The sequence below is a fragment of the Petromyzon marinus genome (assembly GCF_048934315.1).
Source record: "Petromyzon marinus isolate PM22_M1 ecotype Great Lakes invasive population chromosome 76 unlocalized genomic scaffold, UKy_Petmar_22M1.pri1.0 chr76_unloc.2, whole genome shotgun sequence".
NCBI classification, from domain to species: domain Eukaryota; kingdom Metazoa; phylum Chordata; class Hyperoartia; order Petromyzontiformes; family Petromyzontidae; genus Petromyzon; species Petromyzon marinus.
Genome location: NW_027422619.1, coordinates 444,998 through 465,759, shown reverse-complemented (window position 1 = coordinate 465,759; position 20,762 = coordinate 444,998). Strand labels below are relative to the sequence as shown.

The window sequence follows — 20,762 nt, the reverse complement described above, 5'->3', positions numbered from 1 at the left end:
GTAGTAGTGTAGTAGTAGTAGTGTAGTAGTAGTGTAGTAGTAGTGTAGTAGTAGTAGTGTAGTAGTAGTGTAGTAGTAGTGTAGTAGTAGTAGTGTAGTAGTAGTAGTGTAGTAGTAGTGTAGTAGTAGTAGTGTAGTAGTAGTGTAGTAGTAGTGTAGTAGTAGTGTAGTAGTAGTAGTGTAGTAGTAGTGTAGTAGTAGTGTAGTAGTGTAGTAGTAGTGTAGTAGTAGTAGTGTAGTAGTAGTGTAGTAGTAGTGTAGTAGTAGTAGTGTAGTAGTAGTGTAGTAGTAGTGTAGTAGTAGTAGTGTAGTAGTAGTAGTGTAGTAGTAGTGTAGTAGTAGTGTAGTAGTAGTGTAGTAGTAGTGTAGTAGTAGTAGTGTAGTAGTAGTGTAGTAGTAGTGTAGTAGTAGTGTAGTAGTAGTAGTGTAGTAGTAGTGTAGAAGTAGTAGTGTAGAAGTAGTAGTGTAGTAGTAGTGTAGTAGTAGTGTAGTAGTAGTGTAGTAGTAGTAGTGTAGTAGTAGTGTAGTAGTAGTGTAGTAGTAGTGTAGAAGTAGTGTAGTAGTAGTAGTGTAGTAGTAGTGTAGTAGTAGTAGTGTAGTAGTAGTGTAGTAGTAGTGTAGTAGTAGTGTAGTAGTAGTGTAGTAGTAGTAGTGTAGTAGTAGTGTAGTAGTAGTGTAGTAGTAGTGTAGAAGTAGTGTAGAAGTAGTAGTGTAGTAGTAGTGTAGTAGTAGTGTAGTAGTAGTAGTGTAGTAGTAGTGTAGTAGTAGTAGTGTAGTAGTAGTGTAGTAGTAGTGTAGTAGTAGTAGTGTAGTAGTAGTGTAGTAGTAGTGTAGTAGTAGTAGTGTAGTAGTAGTAGTGTAGTAGTAGTGTAGTAGTAGTGTAGTAGTAGTGTAGTAGTAGTAGTGTAGTAGTAGTGTAGTAGTAGTGTAGTAGTAGTGTAGTAGTAGTAGTGTAGTAGTAGTGTAGTAGTAGTGTAGTAGTAGTAGTGTAGTAGTAGTGTAGTAGTAGTGTAGTAGTAGTAGTGTAGTAGTAGTGTAGTAGTAGTGTAGTAGTAGTGTAGTAGTAGTAGTGTAGTAGTAGTGTAGAAGTAGTAGTGTAGTAGTAGTGTAGTAGTAGTGTAGTAGTAGTAGTGTAGTAGTAGTGTAGTAGTAGTGTAGTAGTAGTGTAGTAGTAGTGTAGTAGTAGTAGTGTAGTAGTAGTGTAGAAGTAGTGTAGTAGTAATAGTGTAGTAGTAGTGTAGTAGTAGTGTAGTAGTAGTGTAGTAGTAGTAGTGTAGTAGTAGTGTAGAAGTAGTAGTGTAGTGGTAGTGTAGTAGTAATAGTGTAGTAGTAGTGTAGTAGTAGTGTAGTAGTAGTAGTGTAGTAGTAGTGTAGTAGTAGTGTAGTAGTAGTAGTGTAGTAGTAGTGTAGAAGTAGTAGTGTAGTAGTAGTGTAGTAGTAGTAGTGTAGTAGTAGTGTAGTAGTAGTAGTGTAGTAGTAGTGTAGTAGTAGTGTAGTAGTAGTAGTGTAGTAGTAGTGTAGTAGTAGTGTAGTAGTAGTGTAGTAGTAGTAGTGTAGTAGTAGTGTAGAAGTAGTAGTGTAGTAGTAGTAGTGTAGTAGTAATAGTGTAGTAGTAGTGTAGTAGTAGTGTAGTAGTAGTGTGTGTACTAGTAGTGTGTGGTAGTAGTAGTGTAGTAGTAGTGTAGTAGGAGTGGTGTAGTAGTAGTGTAGCAGTAGTGGTAGTACTAGTAGTAGTGGTGTGGGTGTAGTAGTAGTAGTGTAGTAGTAGTGTAGTAGTGGTGGTAGTAGTAGTGGTAGTACTAGTAGTAGTGGTGTGTGTAGTAGTAGTAGTGTAGACGTGGTAGTAGTAGTAGTAGTGTAGTAGTGGTGTGTGTGTGGTAGTAGCAGTGTAGATGTGGTAATAGTAGTATTGTAGTAGTGGTGTGTGTGTAGTAGTAGTGTAGTAGTAGTGTGTGTAGTAGTAGTAGTAGTGTAGTAGTAGTGTGTGTGTAGTAGTAGTGTAGTAGTAGTGTAGTAGTAGTGTGTGTAGTAGTAGTAGTGTAGTAGTGTGTGTACTAATGGTACTAGTAGTGGTACTGGTACTAGAGGTACTAGTAGTGTGTGTACTAGTGGTACTAGTAGTGTGTGTACTAGAGGTACTAGTAGTGTGTGTACTAGTGGTACTAGTACGGTGTGTACTAGTAGAGGTACTAGTAGTGTGTGTACTAGTGGTACTACTAGAGGTACTAGAGGTACTAGAGGTACTCACCTCCACTAGACAGGATGGTCTCACTAGACACCGTGTGAGTCACCAAGTCGTACTGGAGGAGGCTGTAGTAGTAGTGTGTGTACTAGTGGTACTAGTAGTGTGTGTACTAGAGGTACTAGAGGTACTAGAGGTACTAGAGGTACTCACCCCTACTAGACAGGATGGTCTCACTAGACACCGTGTGAGTCACCAAGTCGTACTGCAGCAGGCTGTAGTAGTAGTGTGTGTACTAGTAGTGTGTGTACTAGAGGTACTAGTAGTGTGTGTACTAGTAGTGTGTGTACTAGAGGTACTAGAGGTACTAGAGGTACTCACCCCTACTAGACAGGATGGTCTCACTAGACACCGTGTGAGTCACCAAGTCGTACTGCAGCAGGCTGTACTAGTAGTGTGTGTACTAGAGGTACTAGAGGTACTAGAGGTACTCACCCCTACTAGACAGGATGGTCTCACTAGACACCGTGTGAGTCACCAAGTCGTACTTGAGGAAGCTGTAGTAGTAGTGTGTGTACTAGAGGTACTAGTAGTGTGTGTACTAGAGGTACTAGTAGTGTGTGTACTAGAGGTACTAGTAGTGTGTGTACTAGAGGTACTAGTAGTGTGTGTACTAGAGGTACTAGTAGAGGTACTAGAGGTACTTGTACTCACCCCTACTAGACAGGATGGTCTCACTAGACACGGTGTGAGTCACCAAGTCGTACTGCAGCAGGCTGTACTAGTAGTGTGTGTACTAGTGGTACTAGTAGTGTGTGTACTAGAGGTACTAGTGGTACTAGTAGTGTGTGTACTAGAGGTACTAGAGGTACTCACCCCTACTAGACAGGATGGTCTCACTAGACACCGTGTGAGTCACCAAGTCGTACTGGAGCAGGCTGTAGTAGTAGTGTACTAGTAGTGTGTGTACTAGTGGTACTACTAGAGGTACTACTAGAGGTACTAGAGGTACTAGTAGTGTGTGTACTAGTGGTACTAGTAGTGTGTGTACTAGAGGTACTAGTAGTGTGTGTACTAGTGGTACTAGTAGTGTGTGTACTAGAGGTACTAGAGGTACTAGAGGTACTAGAGGTACTCACCCCTACTAGACAGGATGGTCTCACTAGACACGGTGTGAGTCACCAAGTCGTACTGGAGCAGGCTGTACTAGTAGTGTGTGTACTAGTGGTACTAGTAGTGTGTGTACTAGTGGTACTAGTAGTGTGTGTACTAGAGGTACTAGAGGTACTCACCCCTACTAGACAGGATGGTCTCACTAGACACCGTGTGAGTCACCAAGTCGTACTGCAGCAGGCTGTAGTAGTAGTGTAGTAGTAGTGTGTGTACTAGTGGTACTAGTAGTGTGTGTACTAGAGGTACTAGAGGTACTAGAGGTACTCACCCCTACTAGACAGGATGGTCTCACTAGACACCGTGTGAGTCACCAAGTCGTACTGGAGCAGGCTGTAGTAGTAGTGTGTGTACTAGTAGTGTGTGTACTAGAGGTACTAGAGGTACTAGAGGTACTCACCCCTACTAGACAGGATGGTCTCACTAGACACCGTGTGAGTCACCAAGTCGTACTGCAGCAGGCTGTAGTAGTAGTGTGTGTACTAGTAGTGTGTGTACTAGAGGTACTAGTAGTGTGTGTACTAGAGGTACTAGAGGTACTCACCCCTACTAGACAGGATGGTCTCACTAGACACCGTGTGAGTCACCAAGTCGTACTGGAGGAGGCTGTATGACTCGCGAGGGACCTCCACGGAGTCGTTGAGCCCTTTGCTCCAGGTGTACGTCATCTCAGTCGTGGGGTAGGCGTCTGGGGGGGGTGGAGGGTGGGGCACCACACACACCACGATCAGTTGCACGGGTTGCACGGGTTGCACGGGTTGTGTGAGTTGTGTGGGTTGTGTGAGTTGTGTGGGTTGTGTGGGTTGTGTGAGTTGTGTGAGTTGTGTGGGTTGTGTGAGTTGTGTGGGTTGTGTGAGTTGTGTGAGTTGTGTGGGTTGTGTGGGTTGTGTGAGTTGTGTGAGTTGTGTGGGTTGTGTGAGTTGTGTGGGTTGTGTGAGTTGTGTGGGTTGTGTGAGTTGTGTGGGTTGTGTGGGTTGTGTGGGTTGTGTGAGTTGTGTGGGTTGTGTGGGTTGTGTGGGTTGTGTGAGTTGTGTGGGTTGTGTGGGTTGTGTGGGTTGTGTGAGTTGTGTGAGTTGTGTGGGTTGTGTGGGTTGTGTGGGTTGTGTGGGTTGTGTGAGTTGTGTGGGTTGTGTGAGTTGTGTGAGTTGTGTGGGTTGTGTGGGTTGTGTGAGTTGTGTGGGTTGTGTGGGTTGTGTGAGTTGTGTGAGTTGTGTGGGTTGTGTGGGTTATGTGAGTTGTGTGGGTTGTGTGGGTTGTGTGGGTTGTGTGAGTTGTGTGGGTTGTGTGGGTTGTGTGAGTTGTGTGGGTTGTGTGGGTTGTGTGAGTTGTGTGGGTTGTGTGAGTTGTGTGGGTTGTGTGGGTTGTGTGAGTTGTGTGGGTTGTGTGAGTTGTGTGAGTTGTGTGGGTTGTGTGGGTTGTGTGGGTTGTGTGAGTTGTGTGGGTTGTGTGAGTTGTGTGAGTTGTGTGAGTTGTGTGAGTTGTGTGAGTTGTGTGGGTTGTGTGGGTTGTGTGGGTTATGTGGGTTGTGTGGGTTGTGTGAGTTGTGTGAGTTGTGTGAGTTGTGTGAGTTGTGTGAGTTGTGTGGGTTGTGTGAGTTGTGTGGGTTGTGTGAGTTGTGTGAGTTGTGTGGGTTGTGTGGGTTGTGTGGGTTGTGTGAGTTGTGTGAGTTGTGTGGGTTGTGTGAGTTGTGTGAGTTGTGTGAGTTGTGTGAGTTGTGTGGGTTGTGTGAGTTGTGTGGGTTGTGTGGGTTGTGTGAGTTGTGTGGGTTATGTGGGTTGTGTGGGTTGTGTGAGTTGTGTGGGTTGTGTGAGTTGTGTGAGTTGTGTGGGTTGTGTGGGTTGTGTGAGTTGTGTGGGTTATGTGAGTTGTGTGAGTTGTGTGAGTTGTGTGAGTTGTGTGGGTTGTGTGAGTTGTGTGGGTTGTGTGGGTTGTGTGGGTTGTGTGAGTTGTGTGGGTTGTGTGAGTTGTGTGGGTTGTGTGGGTTGTGTGGGTTGTGTGAGTTGTGTGGGTTATGTGAGTTGTGTGAGTTGTGTGAGTTGTGTGGGTTGTGTGGGTTGTGTGAGTTGTGTGGGTTGTGTGGGTTGTGTGGGTTGTGTGAGTTGTGTGGGTTGTGTGGGTTGTGTGGGTTGTGTGGGTTGTGTGGGTTGTGTGAGTTGTGTGGGTTGTGTGGGTTGTGTGAGTTGTGTGAGTTGTGTGGGTTGTGTGGGTTGTGTGGGTTGTGTGAGTTGTGTGGGTTGTGTGAGTTGTGTGGGTTGTGTGGGTTGTGTGGGTTATGTGGGTTGTGTGGGTTGTGTGGGTTATGTGGGTTGTGTGAGTTGTGTGGGTTGTGTGAGTTGTGTGAGTTGTGTGGGTTGTGTGGGTTGTGTGGGTTGTGTGGGTTGTGTGAGTTGTGTGAGTTGTGTGAGTTGTGTGGGTTGTGTGGGTTGTGTGGGTTGTGTGAGTTGTGTGGGTTGTGTGGGTTGTGTGGGTTGTGTGAGTTGTGTGGGTTGTGTGGGTTGTGTGGGTTGTGTGAGTTGTGTGGGTTGTGTGGGTTGTGTGGGTTGTGTGGGTTATGTGGGTTGTGTGAGTTGTGTGAGTTGTGTGGGTTGTGTGGGTTGTGTGGGTTGTGTGAGTTGTGTGGGTTGTGTGGGTTGTGTGAGTTGTGTGGGTTGTGTGGGTTATGTGGGTTGTGTGGGTTGTATGGGTTGTGTGGGTTATGTGGGTTGTGTGAGTTGTGTGGGTTGTGTGGGTTGTGTGGGTTGTGTGAGTTGTGTGGGTTGTGTGGGTTGTGTGGGTTGTGTGGGTTATGTGGGTTGTGTGGGTTGTGTGAGTTGTGTGGGTTGTGTGAGTTGTGTGGGTTGTGTGGGTTGTGTGGGTTGTGTGGGTTGTGTGGGTTATGTGGGTTGTGTGGGTTGTGTGAGTTGTGTGGGTTGTGTAGGTTGTGTGGGTTGTGTGGGTTATGTGGGTCGTGTGGGTTGTGTGAGTTGTGTGGGTTGTGTGAGTTGTGTGGGTTGTGTGAGTTGTGTGAGTTGTGTGGGTTGTGTGGGTTGTGTGGGTTGTGTGAGTTGTGTGAGTTGTGTGAGTTGTGTGGGTTGTGTGGGTTGTGTGGGTTGTGTGAGTTGTGTGGGTTGTGTGAGTTGTGTGAGTTGTGTGGGTTGTGTGGGTTGTGTGGGTTGTGTGGGTTGTGTGAGTTGTGTGAGTTGTGTGGGTTGTGTGGGTTGTGTGAGTTGTGTGGGTTATGTGGGTTGTGTGGGTTGTGTGGGTTGTGTGGGTTATGTGGGTTGTGTGGGTTGTGTGAGTTGTGTGGGTTGTGTGGGTTGTGTGGGTTGTGTGGGTTGTGTGGGTTGTGTGAGTTGTGTGAGTTGTGTGGGTTGTGTGGGTTGTGTGAGTTGTGTGGGTTGTGTGGGTTGTGTGGGTTGTGTGAGTTGTGTGGGTTGTGTGAGTTGTGTGAGTTGTGTGGGTTGTGTGAGTTGTGTGGGTTGTGTGGGTTGTGTGAGTTGTGTGAGTTGTGTGGGTTGTGTGGGTTGTGTGGGTTGTGTGAGTTGTGTGGGTTGTGTGGGTTGTGTGAGTTGTGTGCGTTGTATGAGTTGTGTGGGTTGTGTGGGTTGTGTGAGTTGTGTGGGTTGTGTGAGTTGTGTGAGTTGTGTGGGTTGTGTGGGTTGTGTGGGTTGTGTGAGTTGTGTGGGTTGTGTGAGTTGTGTGAGTTGTGTGAGTTGTGTGGGTTGTGTGGGTTATGTGGGTTGTGTGGGTTGTGTGAGTTGTGTGAGTTGTGTGGGTTGTGTGAGTTGTGTGGGTTGTGTGGGTTGTGTGAGTTGTGTGGGTTGTGTGGGTTGTGTGGGTTGCGTGGGTTGTGTGGGTTGTGTGGGTTGTGTGGGTTGTGTGGGTTGTGTGGGTTGTGTGGGTTGTGTGAGTTGTGTGGGTTGTGTGAGTTGTGTGAGTTGTGTGGGTTGTGTGGGTTGTGTGAGTTGTGTGAGTTGTGTGAGTTGTGTGGGTTGTGTGGGTTGTGTGAGTTGTGTGGGTTGTGTGAGTTGTGTGGGTTGTGTGAGTTGTGTGGGTTGTGTGGGTTGTGTGAGTTGTGTGAGTTGTGTGGGTTGTGTGGGTTGTGTGAGTTGTGTGGGTTGTGTGAGTTGTGTGGGTTGTGTGGGTTGTGTGAGTTGTGTGGGTTGTGTGAGTTGTGTGAGTTGTGTGGGTTGTGTGGGTTGTGTGGGTTGTGTGGGTTGCACGGGTTGCACAGGTTGCACGGGTTGCACGGGTTGCGTGGGTTGCACGGGTTGCACGGGTTGCACGGGTTGCGTGGGTTGCACGGGTTGCACGGGTTGCGAGGGTTGTGCTCACAACTGCCGAACTTGAGTGGGCAGGCGTGGCCGTCCATGGGGAAATTGACGAGGTGCATTGGACACTCGGCCTTGATGGTGAGCCTGGACACACACACACAGTGACACACACACACAGTGTGTTACACACACACACAGTGACACACACAGTGACACACACACAGTGGTACACACACACACAGTATGTTACACAGTGTTACACACTGTGTTACACACACACACACAGTGACACACACACACAGTGTTACACACACACACAGTGACATACAGTAACACATAAACAGTGTTACACACACACACACAGTGACACACACACACACAGTGTTACACACACAGTGTTACACACACACACACTGTGACACAGTGACACACACACAGTGTGTTAAACACACACACACAGTAATACACACAGTGTGTTACACACACACACACAGTGACACACACACACAGTGTGTTACACAGTGACACACACACACACAGTGTTACACACACAGTGTTACACACACACACACTGTGACACACACAGTGTGTTACACACACACACAGTGTTACACACACACACACAGTGACACAGTGACACACACACAGTGTGTTAAACACACACACAGTAATACACACAGTGTGTTACACACACACACACAGTGACACACACACACACAGTGTGTTACACAGTGACACACACACACACAGTGACACACACACACAGTGACACACACACAGTGACACACACAGTGACACACACACAGTAACACACACACAGTGACACACACAGTGACACATACACAGTGTTACACACACAGTGACACACACACAGTGTTACACACAGAGTGTTACACACAGTGTTACACACACAGTGACACACACACAGTGACACACACAGTGACACACACACAGTGTTACACACACAGTGACACACACACAGTGACACACACAGTGACACACACACAGTGACACACACACACAGTGACACACACAGCGACACACACACAGTGACACACAGTGACACACAGTGACACACACACAGTGACACACACACAGTGACACACACAGTGACACACACACAGTGACACACAGTGACACACACAGTGACACACACACAGTGACACACACACAGTGACACACACACACAGTGACACACACACAGTCCTTCGTGATGCGGAAGAGCTTGTTAGGAGCGGTCATTTTGTGTAGACAGAGAGACAGACAGAGAGACAGACAGAGAGAGAGACAGACAGAGACACAGACAGAGACACAGACAGAGACACAGACAGACAGAGACACCTCATTGTGTAGAGGACTGTCCCGTTCCTCATCATGCGGAACAGCTTGTTAGGAGCTGTCATGTTGTGTAGACAGACAGACAGAGACACAGAGACAGAGACACAGACAGAGACACAGACAGACAGACAGACACACACAGAGACACAGACAGAGAGAGAGAGACCTCATTGTGTAGAGGACTGTGCCGTTCTTCATGATGCGGAACAGCTTGTTAGGAGCTGTCATGTTGTGTAGACAGACAGAGACACAGACAGACAGAGACACAGACAGAGACACAGACAGACAGAGACACAGACAGACAGACAGAGAGACAGAGACACACAGACACACACACAGACAGAGACACAGAGACACAGAGAGACAGAGACACACACAGAGACACAGACAGACAGACAGACACCTCATTGTGTAGAGGACTGTGCCGTTCTTCATGATGCGGAACAGCTTGTTAGGGGCTGTCATGTTGTGTAGACACACAGAGACACAGACAGAGACACAGACAGAGACACAGACAGAGACACACACAGACACAGACAGACAGACAGACAGAGACACACACAGACAGACAGAGACACACACAGAGACACAGACAGAGAGACAGACACCTCATTGTGTAGAGGACTGTCCCGTTCTTCATGATGCGGAACAGCTTGTTAGGAGCTGTCATGTTGTGTAGACACACAGAGAGACAGAGACACAGACAAAGACACAGACAGACAGACAGACAGAGACACACACAGACAGGGACATAGACAGAGACACACACAGAGACACAGACAGAGACACCTCATTGTGTAGAGGACTGTCCCGTTCTTCATGATGCGGAACAGCTTGTTAGGAGCTGTCATGTTGTGTAGACAGACAGAGACACAGACAGAGACACAGACAGAGACAGACAGAGACACAGACAGACAGAGACACACACAGACAGACAGACAGAGACACACACAGACAGACAGAGACACAGACAGAGAGACACCTCATTGTGTAGAGGACTGTCCCGTTCTTCATGATGCGGAACAGCTTGTTAGGAGCTGTCATGTTGTGTAGACACACAGAGACACACAGACAGAGACACCTCATTGTGTAGAGGACTGTCCCGTTCTTCATGATGCGGAACAGCTTGTTAGGAGCTGGCATGTTGTGTAGACAGACAGAGACACAGACAGAGAGACAGACAGAGAGACAGACACCTCATTGTGTAGAGGACTGTCCCGTTCTTCATGATGCGGAACAGCTTGTTAGGAGCTGTCATGTTGTGTAGACACACAGAGAGACAGAGACACAGACAAAGACACAGACAGACAGACAGAGACACACACAGACAGGGACATAGACAGAGACACACACAGAGACACAGACAGAGACACCTCATTGTGTAGAGGACTGTCCCGTTCTTCATGATGCGGAACAGCTTGTTAGGAGCTGTCATGTTGTGTAGACAGACAGAGACACAGACAGAGACACAGACAGAGACAGACAGAGACACAGACAGACAGAGACACACACAGACAGACAGACAGAGACACACACAGACAGACAGAGACACAGACAGAGAGACACCTCATTGTGTAGAGGACTGTCCCGTTCTTCATGATGCGGAACAGCTTGTTAGGAGCTGTCATGTTGTGTAGACAGAGAGACACAGAGACACAGACAGAGACACAGACAGAGACACAGACAGAGACACAGACAGACAGACAGACAGAGACACAGACAGACAGACACCTCATTGTGTAGAGGACTGTCCCGTTCTTCATGATGCGGAACAGCTTGTTAGGAGCTGTCATGTTGTGTAGACACACAGAGAGACAGAGACACAGACAAAGACACAGACAGACAGACAGACAGAGACACACACAGACAGGGACATAGACAGAGACACACACAGAGACACAGACAGAGACACCTCATTGTGTAGAGGACTGTCCCGTTCTTCATGATGCGGAACAGCTTGTTAGGAGCTGTCATGTTGTGTAGACAGACAGAGACACAGACAGAGACACACACAGAGACACAGACAGAGACACAGACAGAGACACACACAGACAGACAGAGACACAGACAGACAGACACCTCATTGTGTAGAGGACTGTCCCGTTCTTCATGATGCGGAACAGCTTGTTAGGAGCTGTCATGTTGTGTAGACACACAGAGAGACAGAGACACAGACAAAGACACAGACAGACAGACAGACAGAGACACACACAGACAGGGACATAGACAGAGACACACACAGAGACACAGACAGAGACACCTCATTGTGTAGAGGACTGTCCCGTTCTTCATGATGCGGAACAGCTTGTTAGGAGCTGTCATGTTGTGTAGACAGACAGAGACACAGACAGAGACACACACAGAGACACAGACAGAGACACAGACAGAGACACACACAGACAGACAGAGACACAGACAGACAGACAGAGAGACCTCATTGTGTAGAGGACTGTCCCGTTCTTCATGATGCGGAACAGCTTGTTAGGAGCTGTCATGTTGTGTAGACACACAGAGACACACACAGAGACAGTGAGACAGAGAGACAGAGACACAGAGAGACAGAGACACAGACAGACACAGACAGAGACACAGACAGACAGACAGAGACCTCATTGTGTAGAGGACTGTCCCGTTCTTCATGATGCGGAACAGCTTGTTAGGAGCTGTCATGTTGTGTAGACACACAGAGACACAGACAGAGACACAGACAGAGACACACACAGACAGATAGAGACACAGACAGAGACACAGACAGAGACACACACAGACAGAGACACAGACAGACAGAGACACCTCATTGTGTAGAGGACTGTCCCGTTCTTCATGATGCGGAACAGCTTGTTAGGAGCTGTCATGTTGTGTAGACAGACAGAGACACACAGACAGAGACACAGACAGAGAGACACACAGACAGAGACACAGACAGAGACACACACAGACAGACAGAGACACAGACAGAGACACACACAGACAGAGAGACAGACACCTCATTGTGTAGAGGACTGTCCCGTTCCTCATGATGCGGAACAGCTTGTTAGGAGCTGTCATGTTGTGTAGACAGACAGAGACACAGACAGAGACACACACAGACAGAGACACAGACAGACAGAGACACCTCATTGTGTAGAGGACTGTCCCGTTCTTCATGATGCGGAACAGCTTGTTAGGAGCTGTCATGTTGTGTAGACACACAGAGACACACACAGAGAGACACAGACACAGACAGAGACAGACAGAGAGACAGACAGACACCTCATTGTGTAGAGGACTGTGCCGTTCTTCATGATGCGGAACAGCTTGTTAGGAGCTGTCATGTTGTGTAGACACACAGAGACACACACAGAGACACAGACAGAGACACACACAGACAGATAGAGACACAGACAGAGACACAGACAGAGACACACACAGACAGAGACACAGACAGAGAGACACCTCATTGTGTAGAGGACTGTCCCGTTCTTCATGATGCGGAACAGCTTGTTAGGAGCTGTCATGTTGTGTAGACAGACAGAGACACACAGACAGAGACAGTGAGACAGAGACACAGACAGACACCTCATTGTGTAGAGGACTGTCCCGTTCTTCATGATGCGGAACAGCTTGTTAGGAGCTGTCATGTTGTGTAGACACACAGAGACACAGAGACACAGACAGAGACACAGACAGACAGACACCTCATTGTGTAGAGGACTGTCCCGTTCTTCATGATGCGGAACAGCTTGTTAGGAGCTGTCATGTTGTGTAGACACACAGAGACACACACAGAGAGACAGAGACACAGACAGAGACACAGACAGACAGACACCTCATTGTGTAGAGGACTGTCCCGTTCTTCATGATGCGGAACAGCTTGTTAGGAGCTGTCATGTTGTGTAGACAGACAGAGACACACACAGAGAGACAGACAGAGAGACAGACAGAGAGACAGAGACACAGAGAGACAGAGACACAGACAGAGACACAGACAGAGAGACACCTCATTGTGTAGAGGACTGTCCCGTTCTTCATGATGCGGAACAGCTTGTTAGGAGCTGTCATGTTGTGTAGACACACAGAGACACAGACAGAGACACAGACAGAGACACAGACAGAGACACAGACAGACAGACACCTCATTGTGTAGAGGACTGTCCCGTTCTTCATGATGCGGAACAGCTTGTTAGGAGCTGTCATGTTGTGTGCCACAGACTTCTTCCCGTTGCGGAAGAACGTATCGGGGGTCCAGATCTGGCTGACCATGAGGTTGTTGAGCCGAAGGATCTCGGGAGGGCCCTCGAAGGCCAAACGCTTGTCCACCCACGTCTGGCGGAAGAACACGTCCATGGTGTACTCCTAGAGAGACACAGTTAGATAGACACAGTTAGATAGACACAGAGACACAGAGAGAGACACAGAGAGAGACACACAGAAACACAGAGAGAGAGACACAGAGAGAGAGAGAAGAACACGTCCATGGTGTACTCCTAGAGAGACACAGTTAGATAGACACAGTTAGATAGACACAGAGAGACAGAGACACAGAGAGAGAGAGACACACACAGAGACACAGTTAGATAGAGAGAGAGAACACGTCCATGGTGTACTCCTAGAGAGACACAGTTAGATAGACACAGTTAGATAGACACAGAGACACAGAGAGAGACAGAGACACAGTTAGATAGAGAGAGAGAACACGTCCATGGTGTACTCCTAGAGCGACACACAGACACAGTTAGATAGACACAGTTAGATAGACACAGAGAGAGACACAGAGAGAGAGACACAGAGAGAGTGAGAAGAACACGTCCATGGTGTACTCCTAGAGAGACACAGTTAGATAGACACAGTTAGATAGACACAGAGAGACACAGAGAGAGAGAAGAACACGTCCATGGTGTACTCCTAGAGAGACACAGTTAGATAGACACAGTTAGATAGACACAGTTAGATAGACACAGAGACACAGTTAGATAGAGAGAGAGAACACGTCCATGGTGTACTCCTAGAGAGACACAGAGAGACACAGACACAGTTAGATAGACACAGAGACACACAGAAACACAGAGACACAGTTAGATAGACACAGAGACACACAGAAACACAGAGACACAGTTAGATAGACACAGAGAGACAGAGAGACACAGAGAGAGTGAGAAGAACACGTCCATGGTGTACTCCTAGAGAGACACAGTTAGATAGACACAGTTAGATAGACACAGAGAGAGACACACAGAGAGAGAGACACAGAGAGAGAGAGAAGAACACGTCCATGGTGTACTCCTAGAGAGACACAGTTAGATAGACACAGTTAGATAGGCACAGAGACACAGAGAGAGACAGAGACACAGTTAGAGAGAAGAACACGTCCATGGTGTACTCCTAGAGAGACACAGTTAGATAGACACAGTTAGATAGACACAGTTAGATAGACACACAGAGAGACAGTTAGATAGAGAGAGAGAACACGTCCATGGTGTACTCCTAGAGAGACACAGTTAGATAGACACAGTTAGATAGACACAGTTAGATAGACACACAGAGAGACAGTTAGATAGAGAGAGAGAACACGTCCATGGTGTACTCCTAGAGAGACACAGTTAGATAGACACAGTTAGATAGACACAGAGACACAGAGAGAGACTCAGTTAGAGAGAAGAACACGTCCATGGTGTACTCCTAGAGAGACACAGTTAGATAGACACAGTTAGATAGACACAGTTAGATACACACAGAGAGAGACACAGAGAGAGACACAGAGAGAGAGAAGAACACGTCCATGGTGTACTCCTAGAGAGACACAGTTGAGATAGACACAGTTAGATAGACACAGAGACACAGAGAGAGACAGAGACACAGTTAAAGAGAAGAACACGTCCATGGTGTACTCCTACAGAGACACAGAGAGACACAGTTAGATAGACACAGTTAGATAGACACAGAGACACAGTTAGAGAGACACACAGTTAGAGAGACACAGAGAGAGAGAGACACAGAGACACAGTTAGATAGAGAGAGAGAACACGTCCATGGTGTACTCCTACAGAGACACAGAGAGACACAGTTAGATAGACACAGTTAGATAGACACAGAGATACAGTTAGAGAGACACACAGTTAGAGAGACAGTTAGAGAGACACACAGTTAGAGAGACAGTTAGAGAGACACAGAGAGAGTGAGAAGAACACGTCCATGGTGTACTCCTAGAGAGACACAGAGAGACACAGTTAGATAGACACAGAGACACAGTTAGATAGACACAGAGACACAGTTAGATAGACACAGAGACACACAGAAACACAGAGACACAGTTAGATAGAGAGAGAGAACACGTCCATGGTGTACTCCTAGAGAGACACAGAGAGAGACACAGTTAGATAGACACAGTTAGAGAGACACACAGAGAGAGAGACAGTGAGAGACACAGAGACACAGTTAGATAGAGAGAACACGTCCATGGTGTACTCCTAGAGAGACACAGAGAGACACAGAGACACACAGTTATATAGACACACAATTAGAGAGACACAGAGTTAGAGAGACACACAGTTAGAGAGACACAGAGAGAGACACAGAGAGAGAGACACATACAGAGACACACAGAGACACAGTTAGATAGACACAGAGAGAGACACAGTTAGAGAGACACAGAGAGAGACACAGAGAGAGACACACAGAGACACAGTTAGATAGACACAGAGACACAGAGAGAGAGAACACGTCCATGGTGTACTCCTAGAGAGACACAGAGAGACACAGTTAGATAGACACAGAGACACACAGAAACACAGAGACACAGTTAGATAGACACAGAGACACACAGAGAGAGAGAAGAACACGTCTATGGTGTACTCCTACAGAGACACAGAGAGACACAGAGACACAGAGAGACACATAGACACAGTTAGATAGACACAGAGAGAGAGACACAGAGAGAGAGAGAGAAGAACACGTCCATGGTGTACTCCTAGAGAGACACAGAGAGACAGTTAGATAGACACAGTTAGATAGACACAGTTAGATAGAGAGAGAAGAACACGTCCATGGTGTACTCCTAGAGAGACACAGAGAGACACAGAGACACAGTTAGATAGACACAGTTAGAGAGATACAAAGAGAGAGAGAACACGTCTATGGTGTACTCCTACAGAGACACAGAGAGAGACAGTTAGATAGACACAGTTAGATAGACACAGTTAGATAGAGAGAGAAGAACACGTCCATGGTGTACTCCTAGAGAGACACAGAGAGACACATAGACACAGTTAGATAGACACAGAGAGAGACACAGAGAGAGAGAAGAACACGTCCATGGTGTACTCCTAGAGAGACACAGAGAGACAGTTAGATAGACACAGTTAGATACAGAGAGAGAACACGTCCATGGTGTACTCCTAGAGAGACACAGAGAGACACAGAGACACAGTTAGATAGACACAGTTAGAGAGATACAAAGAGAGAGAGAACACGTCTATGGTGTACTCCTACAGAGACACAGAGAGACACAGAGACACAGTTAGAGAGACACAGAGAGACACAGAGACACAGAGAGATAGAGACACAGAGAGAGACAGAGACACAGAGAGATAGAGACACAGAGAGAGACACACAGAGAGACAGAGTTAGATAGACACAGAGAGACACAGAGACACAGAGAGATAGAGACACAGAGAGAGACAGAGACACAGAGAGATAGAGACAGAGAGAGACACACAGAGAGACAGAGTTAGATAGACACAGAGAGAGAGAAGACCACGTCCATGGTGTACTCCTACAGAGACACAGAGAGAGACACATAGAGAGACACAGAGACACAGAGAGACACATAGACACAGTTAGATAGACACAGAGAGACACAGAGAGAGAGAGAAGAACACGTCCATGGTGTACTCCTAGAGAGACACACAGACACACAGAGACACAGAGAGACACAGAGAGAGACAGAGAGACACAGAGAGACAGAGAGAGACAGAGAGACAGAGAGAGACAGATAGATAGACACAGAGAGACAGAGAGAGAGAAGAATACGTCCATGGTGTACTCCTACAGAGACACAGAGACACACAGTTAGATAGACATAGAGACACACAGAAACACAGAGACACAGTTAGATAGACACAGAGAGACACAGAGACCCAGACAGAGAGAGAGAAGAACACGTCCATGTGTACTCCTACAGAGACACAGAGACACACAGAGAGACACACACAGAGACACAGAGAGAGAGAGACATACAGAGACACACAGAGACACAGAGACACAGAGAGAGACAGAGAGAGAAGAACACGTCCATGGTGTACTCCTACAGAGACACACAGACACAGAGACACAGAGAGACACAGAGAGACACACAGAGACACAGAGAGACACAGAGAGAGACAGAGAGACACAGAGAGAGACAGAGAGACAGAGAGAGACAGTTAGATAGACACAGAGACACAGAGAGACAGAGAGAGAGAAGAATACGTCCATGGTGTACTCCTACAGAGACACACAGTTAGATAGACACAGAGAGACACAGAGATATACACAGAGACACACAGAGGCACACAGAGAGAGACAGAGAGAGACAGAGAGACACAGAGACACAGGGAGAGAGACAGAGAGACAGAGAGACACACACAGAGAGAAGAACACGTCCATGGTGTACTCTTGCAGAGACACAGAGACACAGAGAGAGACACAGGGAGACATAGAGACACAGAGAGAGACAGAGACACAGAGAGAGAGACACAGGGAGACAGAGAGACACAGAGAGACACAGAGATATACACAGAGACCCACAGAAAGAGACAGAGAGAGAGACAGAGAGACACAGAGGCACAGGGAGAGAGACAGAGAGACAGAGAGAGACACAGGGAGACAGAGAGACACAGACAGAGAGACAGAGACACAGAGAGAGAGACACAGGGAGACAGAAAGACACAGAGAGAGACACAGAGAGACAGAGAGAGACACAGGGAGACAGAGAAACAAAGAGACACAGAGACACAGAGAGAGCGACACAGAGAGACACAGAGAGACACACAGACAGAGACACAGAGACACAGAGAGAGACACAGAGAGAGACACAGAGACACAGAGAGACAGAAAGAGACACAGAGAGACACAGAGAGACAGGGAGAGAGAGGGAGATAGGGAGATGGGGAGACTGGGAGAGAGACACGGGGACGATAATGATGATGGTGATGATGGTGATGATGATGGTTATGATGGTGATGGTGGTGATGATGATGATGATGGTGGTGATGATGATGGTGATGATGATGATGGTGGTGATGATGATGGTGATGATGATGGTGATGCTGGTTATGATGGTGCTGATGCTGCTGCTGATGGTGATGATGGTGATGATGATGGTGACGATTATGATGATGGTGATGATGATGGTGATGATGGTGATGATGATGGTGATGATGGTGATGATGATGGTGATGATGATGGTGATGATGGTTATGATGGTGCTGATGCTGCTGCTGATGGTGATGATGGTGATGATGATGTTGATGATGATGCTGATGATGATGTTAATGATGATGATCTTGACGATGATGATGGTGATGATGTTGACGCTGATGATGATGATGGTAATGATGTTGACGATGATGATGATGGTGATGATGATGTTGACGATGGTGATGTTGACGATGATGATGATGATGTTGGTGATGGTGATGATGCTGCTGCTGATGATGATGCTGCTACTGATGATGATGATGGTGATGATGATGCTGCTGCTGATGGTGATGATGATGTTGATGATGCTGCTGCTGATGATGATGGTACTGAAGCTGCTGATGATGATGCTGCTGCTGATGATGCTGCTGCTGCTGATGATGATGATGCTGCTGATAATGCTGCTGATAATGCTGCTGATGATGTTGACGAGATTCCAGGCCTCACCATCTCCACGTCAGACACGGGACCAAAGCTCGTGACGTAGATATCAGTGCGCACCTCAGTCACGGGGCCTGGGCACGGGGGGGGGAGGGGGGAGGGGGGGGCAGCCGGGGGAGGGGGGGAGGGGCGGAGGGAGGGGGGAAGGGGAGAGGGAGGGAGGGAGGGGGTGAGGTGGGGGAAAGGGAGAGGGAGGGGGTAGGAGGGAGGGGGGAGGAGGGAGGGGGGTGGAGGGAGGGGGGAGGAGGGAGGGGTGAGGAGGGAGGGGGGAGGAGGGAAGGGGGGAATTGGGAGTTGTGTTATGAAGATACTGATACTACTACTACTGATACTACTACTGCTGATACTACTACTGATACTACTACTGCTGATACTACTACTGATACTACTACTGCTGATACTACTACTACTGATACTACTACTACTGATACTACTACTGCTGATACTACTACTGATACTACTACTGCTGATACTACTACTACTGATACTACTACTACTGATACTACTACTACTGATACTACTACTGCTGATACTACTACTGATACTACTACTGCTGATACTACTACTACTGATACTACTACTGCTGATACTACTACTACTGATACTACTACTGCTGATACTACTACTGATACTACTACTGCTGATACTACTACTACTGATACTACTACTACTGATACTACTACTACTACTGATACTACTACTGCTGATACTCCTACTGATACTCCTACTGATACTCCTACTGATACTACTACTGCTGATACTCCTACTGCTGATACTACTGCTGATACTACTACTACTGATACTCCTACTGCTGATACTACTACTGCTGATACTCCTACTGCTGATACTACTGCTGATACTACTACTGCTGATACTACTACTGATACTACTACTGCTGATACTCCTACTGCTGATACTACTACTGCTGATACTACTACTGATACTACTACTGCTGATACTACTACTGCTGATACTACTACTACTGATACTCCTACTGATACTCCTACTGATACTCCTACTGCTGATACTACTACTGCTGATACTACTACTGATACTACTACTGCTGATACTACTACTACTACTGATACTACTACTGCTGATACTCCTACTGCTGATACTACTGCTGATACTACTACTACTGATACTACTACTGCTGATACTACTACTGCTGATACTACTACTACTGATACTACTACTACTGATACTCCTACTGCTGATACTACTGCTGATACTACTACTGCTGATACTACTACTACTGATACTACTACTGATACTACTACTACTGATACTCCTACTGCTGATACTACTGCTGATACTACTACTGCTGATACTACTACTGCTGATACTACTACTACTGATACTACTACTGCTGATACTCCTACTGCTGATACTACTGCTGATACTCCTACTGCTGATACTCCTACTGCTGATACTCCTACTACTGATACTCCTACTGCTGATACTCCTACTGCTGATACTCCTACTGCTGATACTACTACTAATACTACTACTGCTGATACTCCTACTGCTGATACTCCTAGTGCTGATACTACTACTGCTGATACTACTACTAATACTACTACTGCTGATACTCCTACTGCTGATACTCCTACTGCTGATACTCCTACTACTGATACTACTACTGCTGATACATCTACTGCTGACACTCCTACTACTGATGATACTACTACTGATACTACTCCTGCTGATACTCCTACTGCTGATACTACTACTAATACTACTACTGCTGATACTCCTACTGCTGATACTACTACTAATACTACTACTGCTGATACTCCTACTGCTGATACTTCTACTACTGATACTACTACTGCTGATACTACTACTGATACTCCTACTGCTGATACTCCTATTACTGATACTACTACTGCTGATACTACTACTGCTGATACTCCTACTGCTGATACTACTACTGCTGATAC

At 46.8% G+C, this 20,762-nt stretch overlaps 1 protein-coding gene and 1 long non-coding RNA gene across 2 annotated transcripts in view; one reads left to right on the top strand and one right to left on the bottom strand.

Moving 5' to 3' along the window:
• Nucleotides 1-20,762, bottom strand: part of LOC116958331 (uncharacterized) — a 109,360-nt gene that overhangs the window by 15,349 nt on the left and 73,249 nt on the right. Inside the window, exons 3-6 of the mRNA XM_076058543.1 lie at nucleotides 18,826-18,893; nucleotides 13,058-13,278; nucleotides 7,667-7,749; nucleotides 3,897-4,040 (exon numbers count right to left, since the gene is read on the bottom strand). Of these exons, the coding sequence (XP_075914658.1) occupies nucleotides 3,897-4,040; nucleotides 7,667-7,749; nucleotides 13,058-13,278; nucleotides 18,826-18,893 (516 nt within the window). The remainder of the gene's footprint in view (nucleotides 1-3,896; nucleotides 4,041-7,666; nucleotides 7,750-13,057; nucleotides 13,279-18,825; nucleotides 18,894-20,762) is intronic.
• On the top strand, nucleotides 2,488-3,563 carry LOC142908201 (uncharacterized). The gene is made up of 5 exons (XR_012931631.1): nucleotides 2,488-2,537; nucleotides 2,790-2,852; nucleotides 3,009-3,122; nucleotides 3,191-3,304; nucleotides 3,467-3,563. It is a non-coding gene; the product is annotated as an uncharacterized LOC142908201 (long non-coding RNA).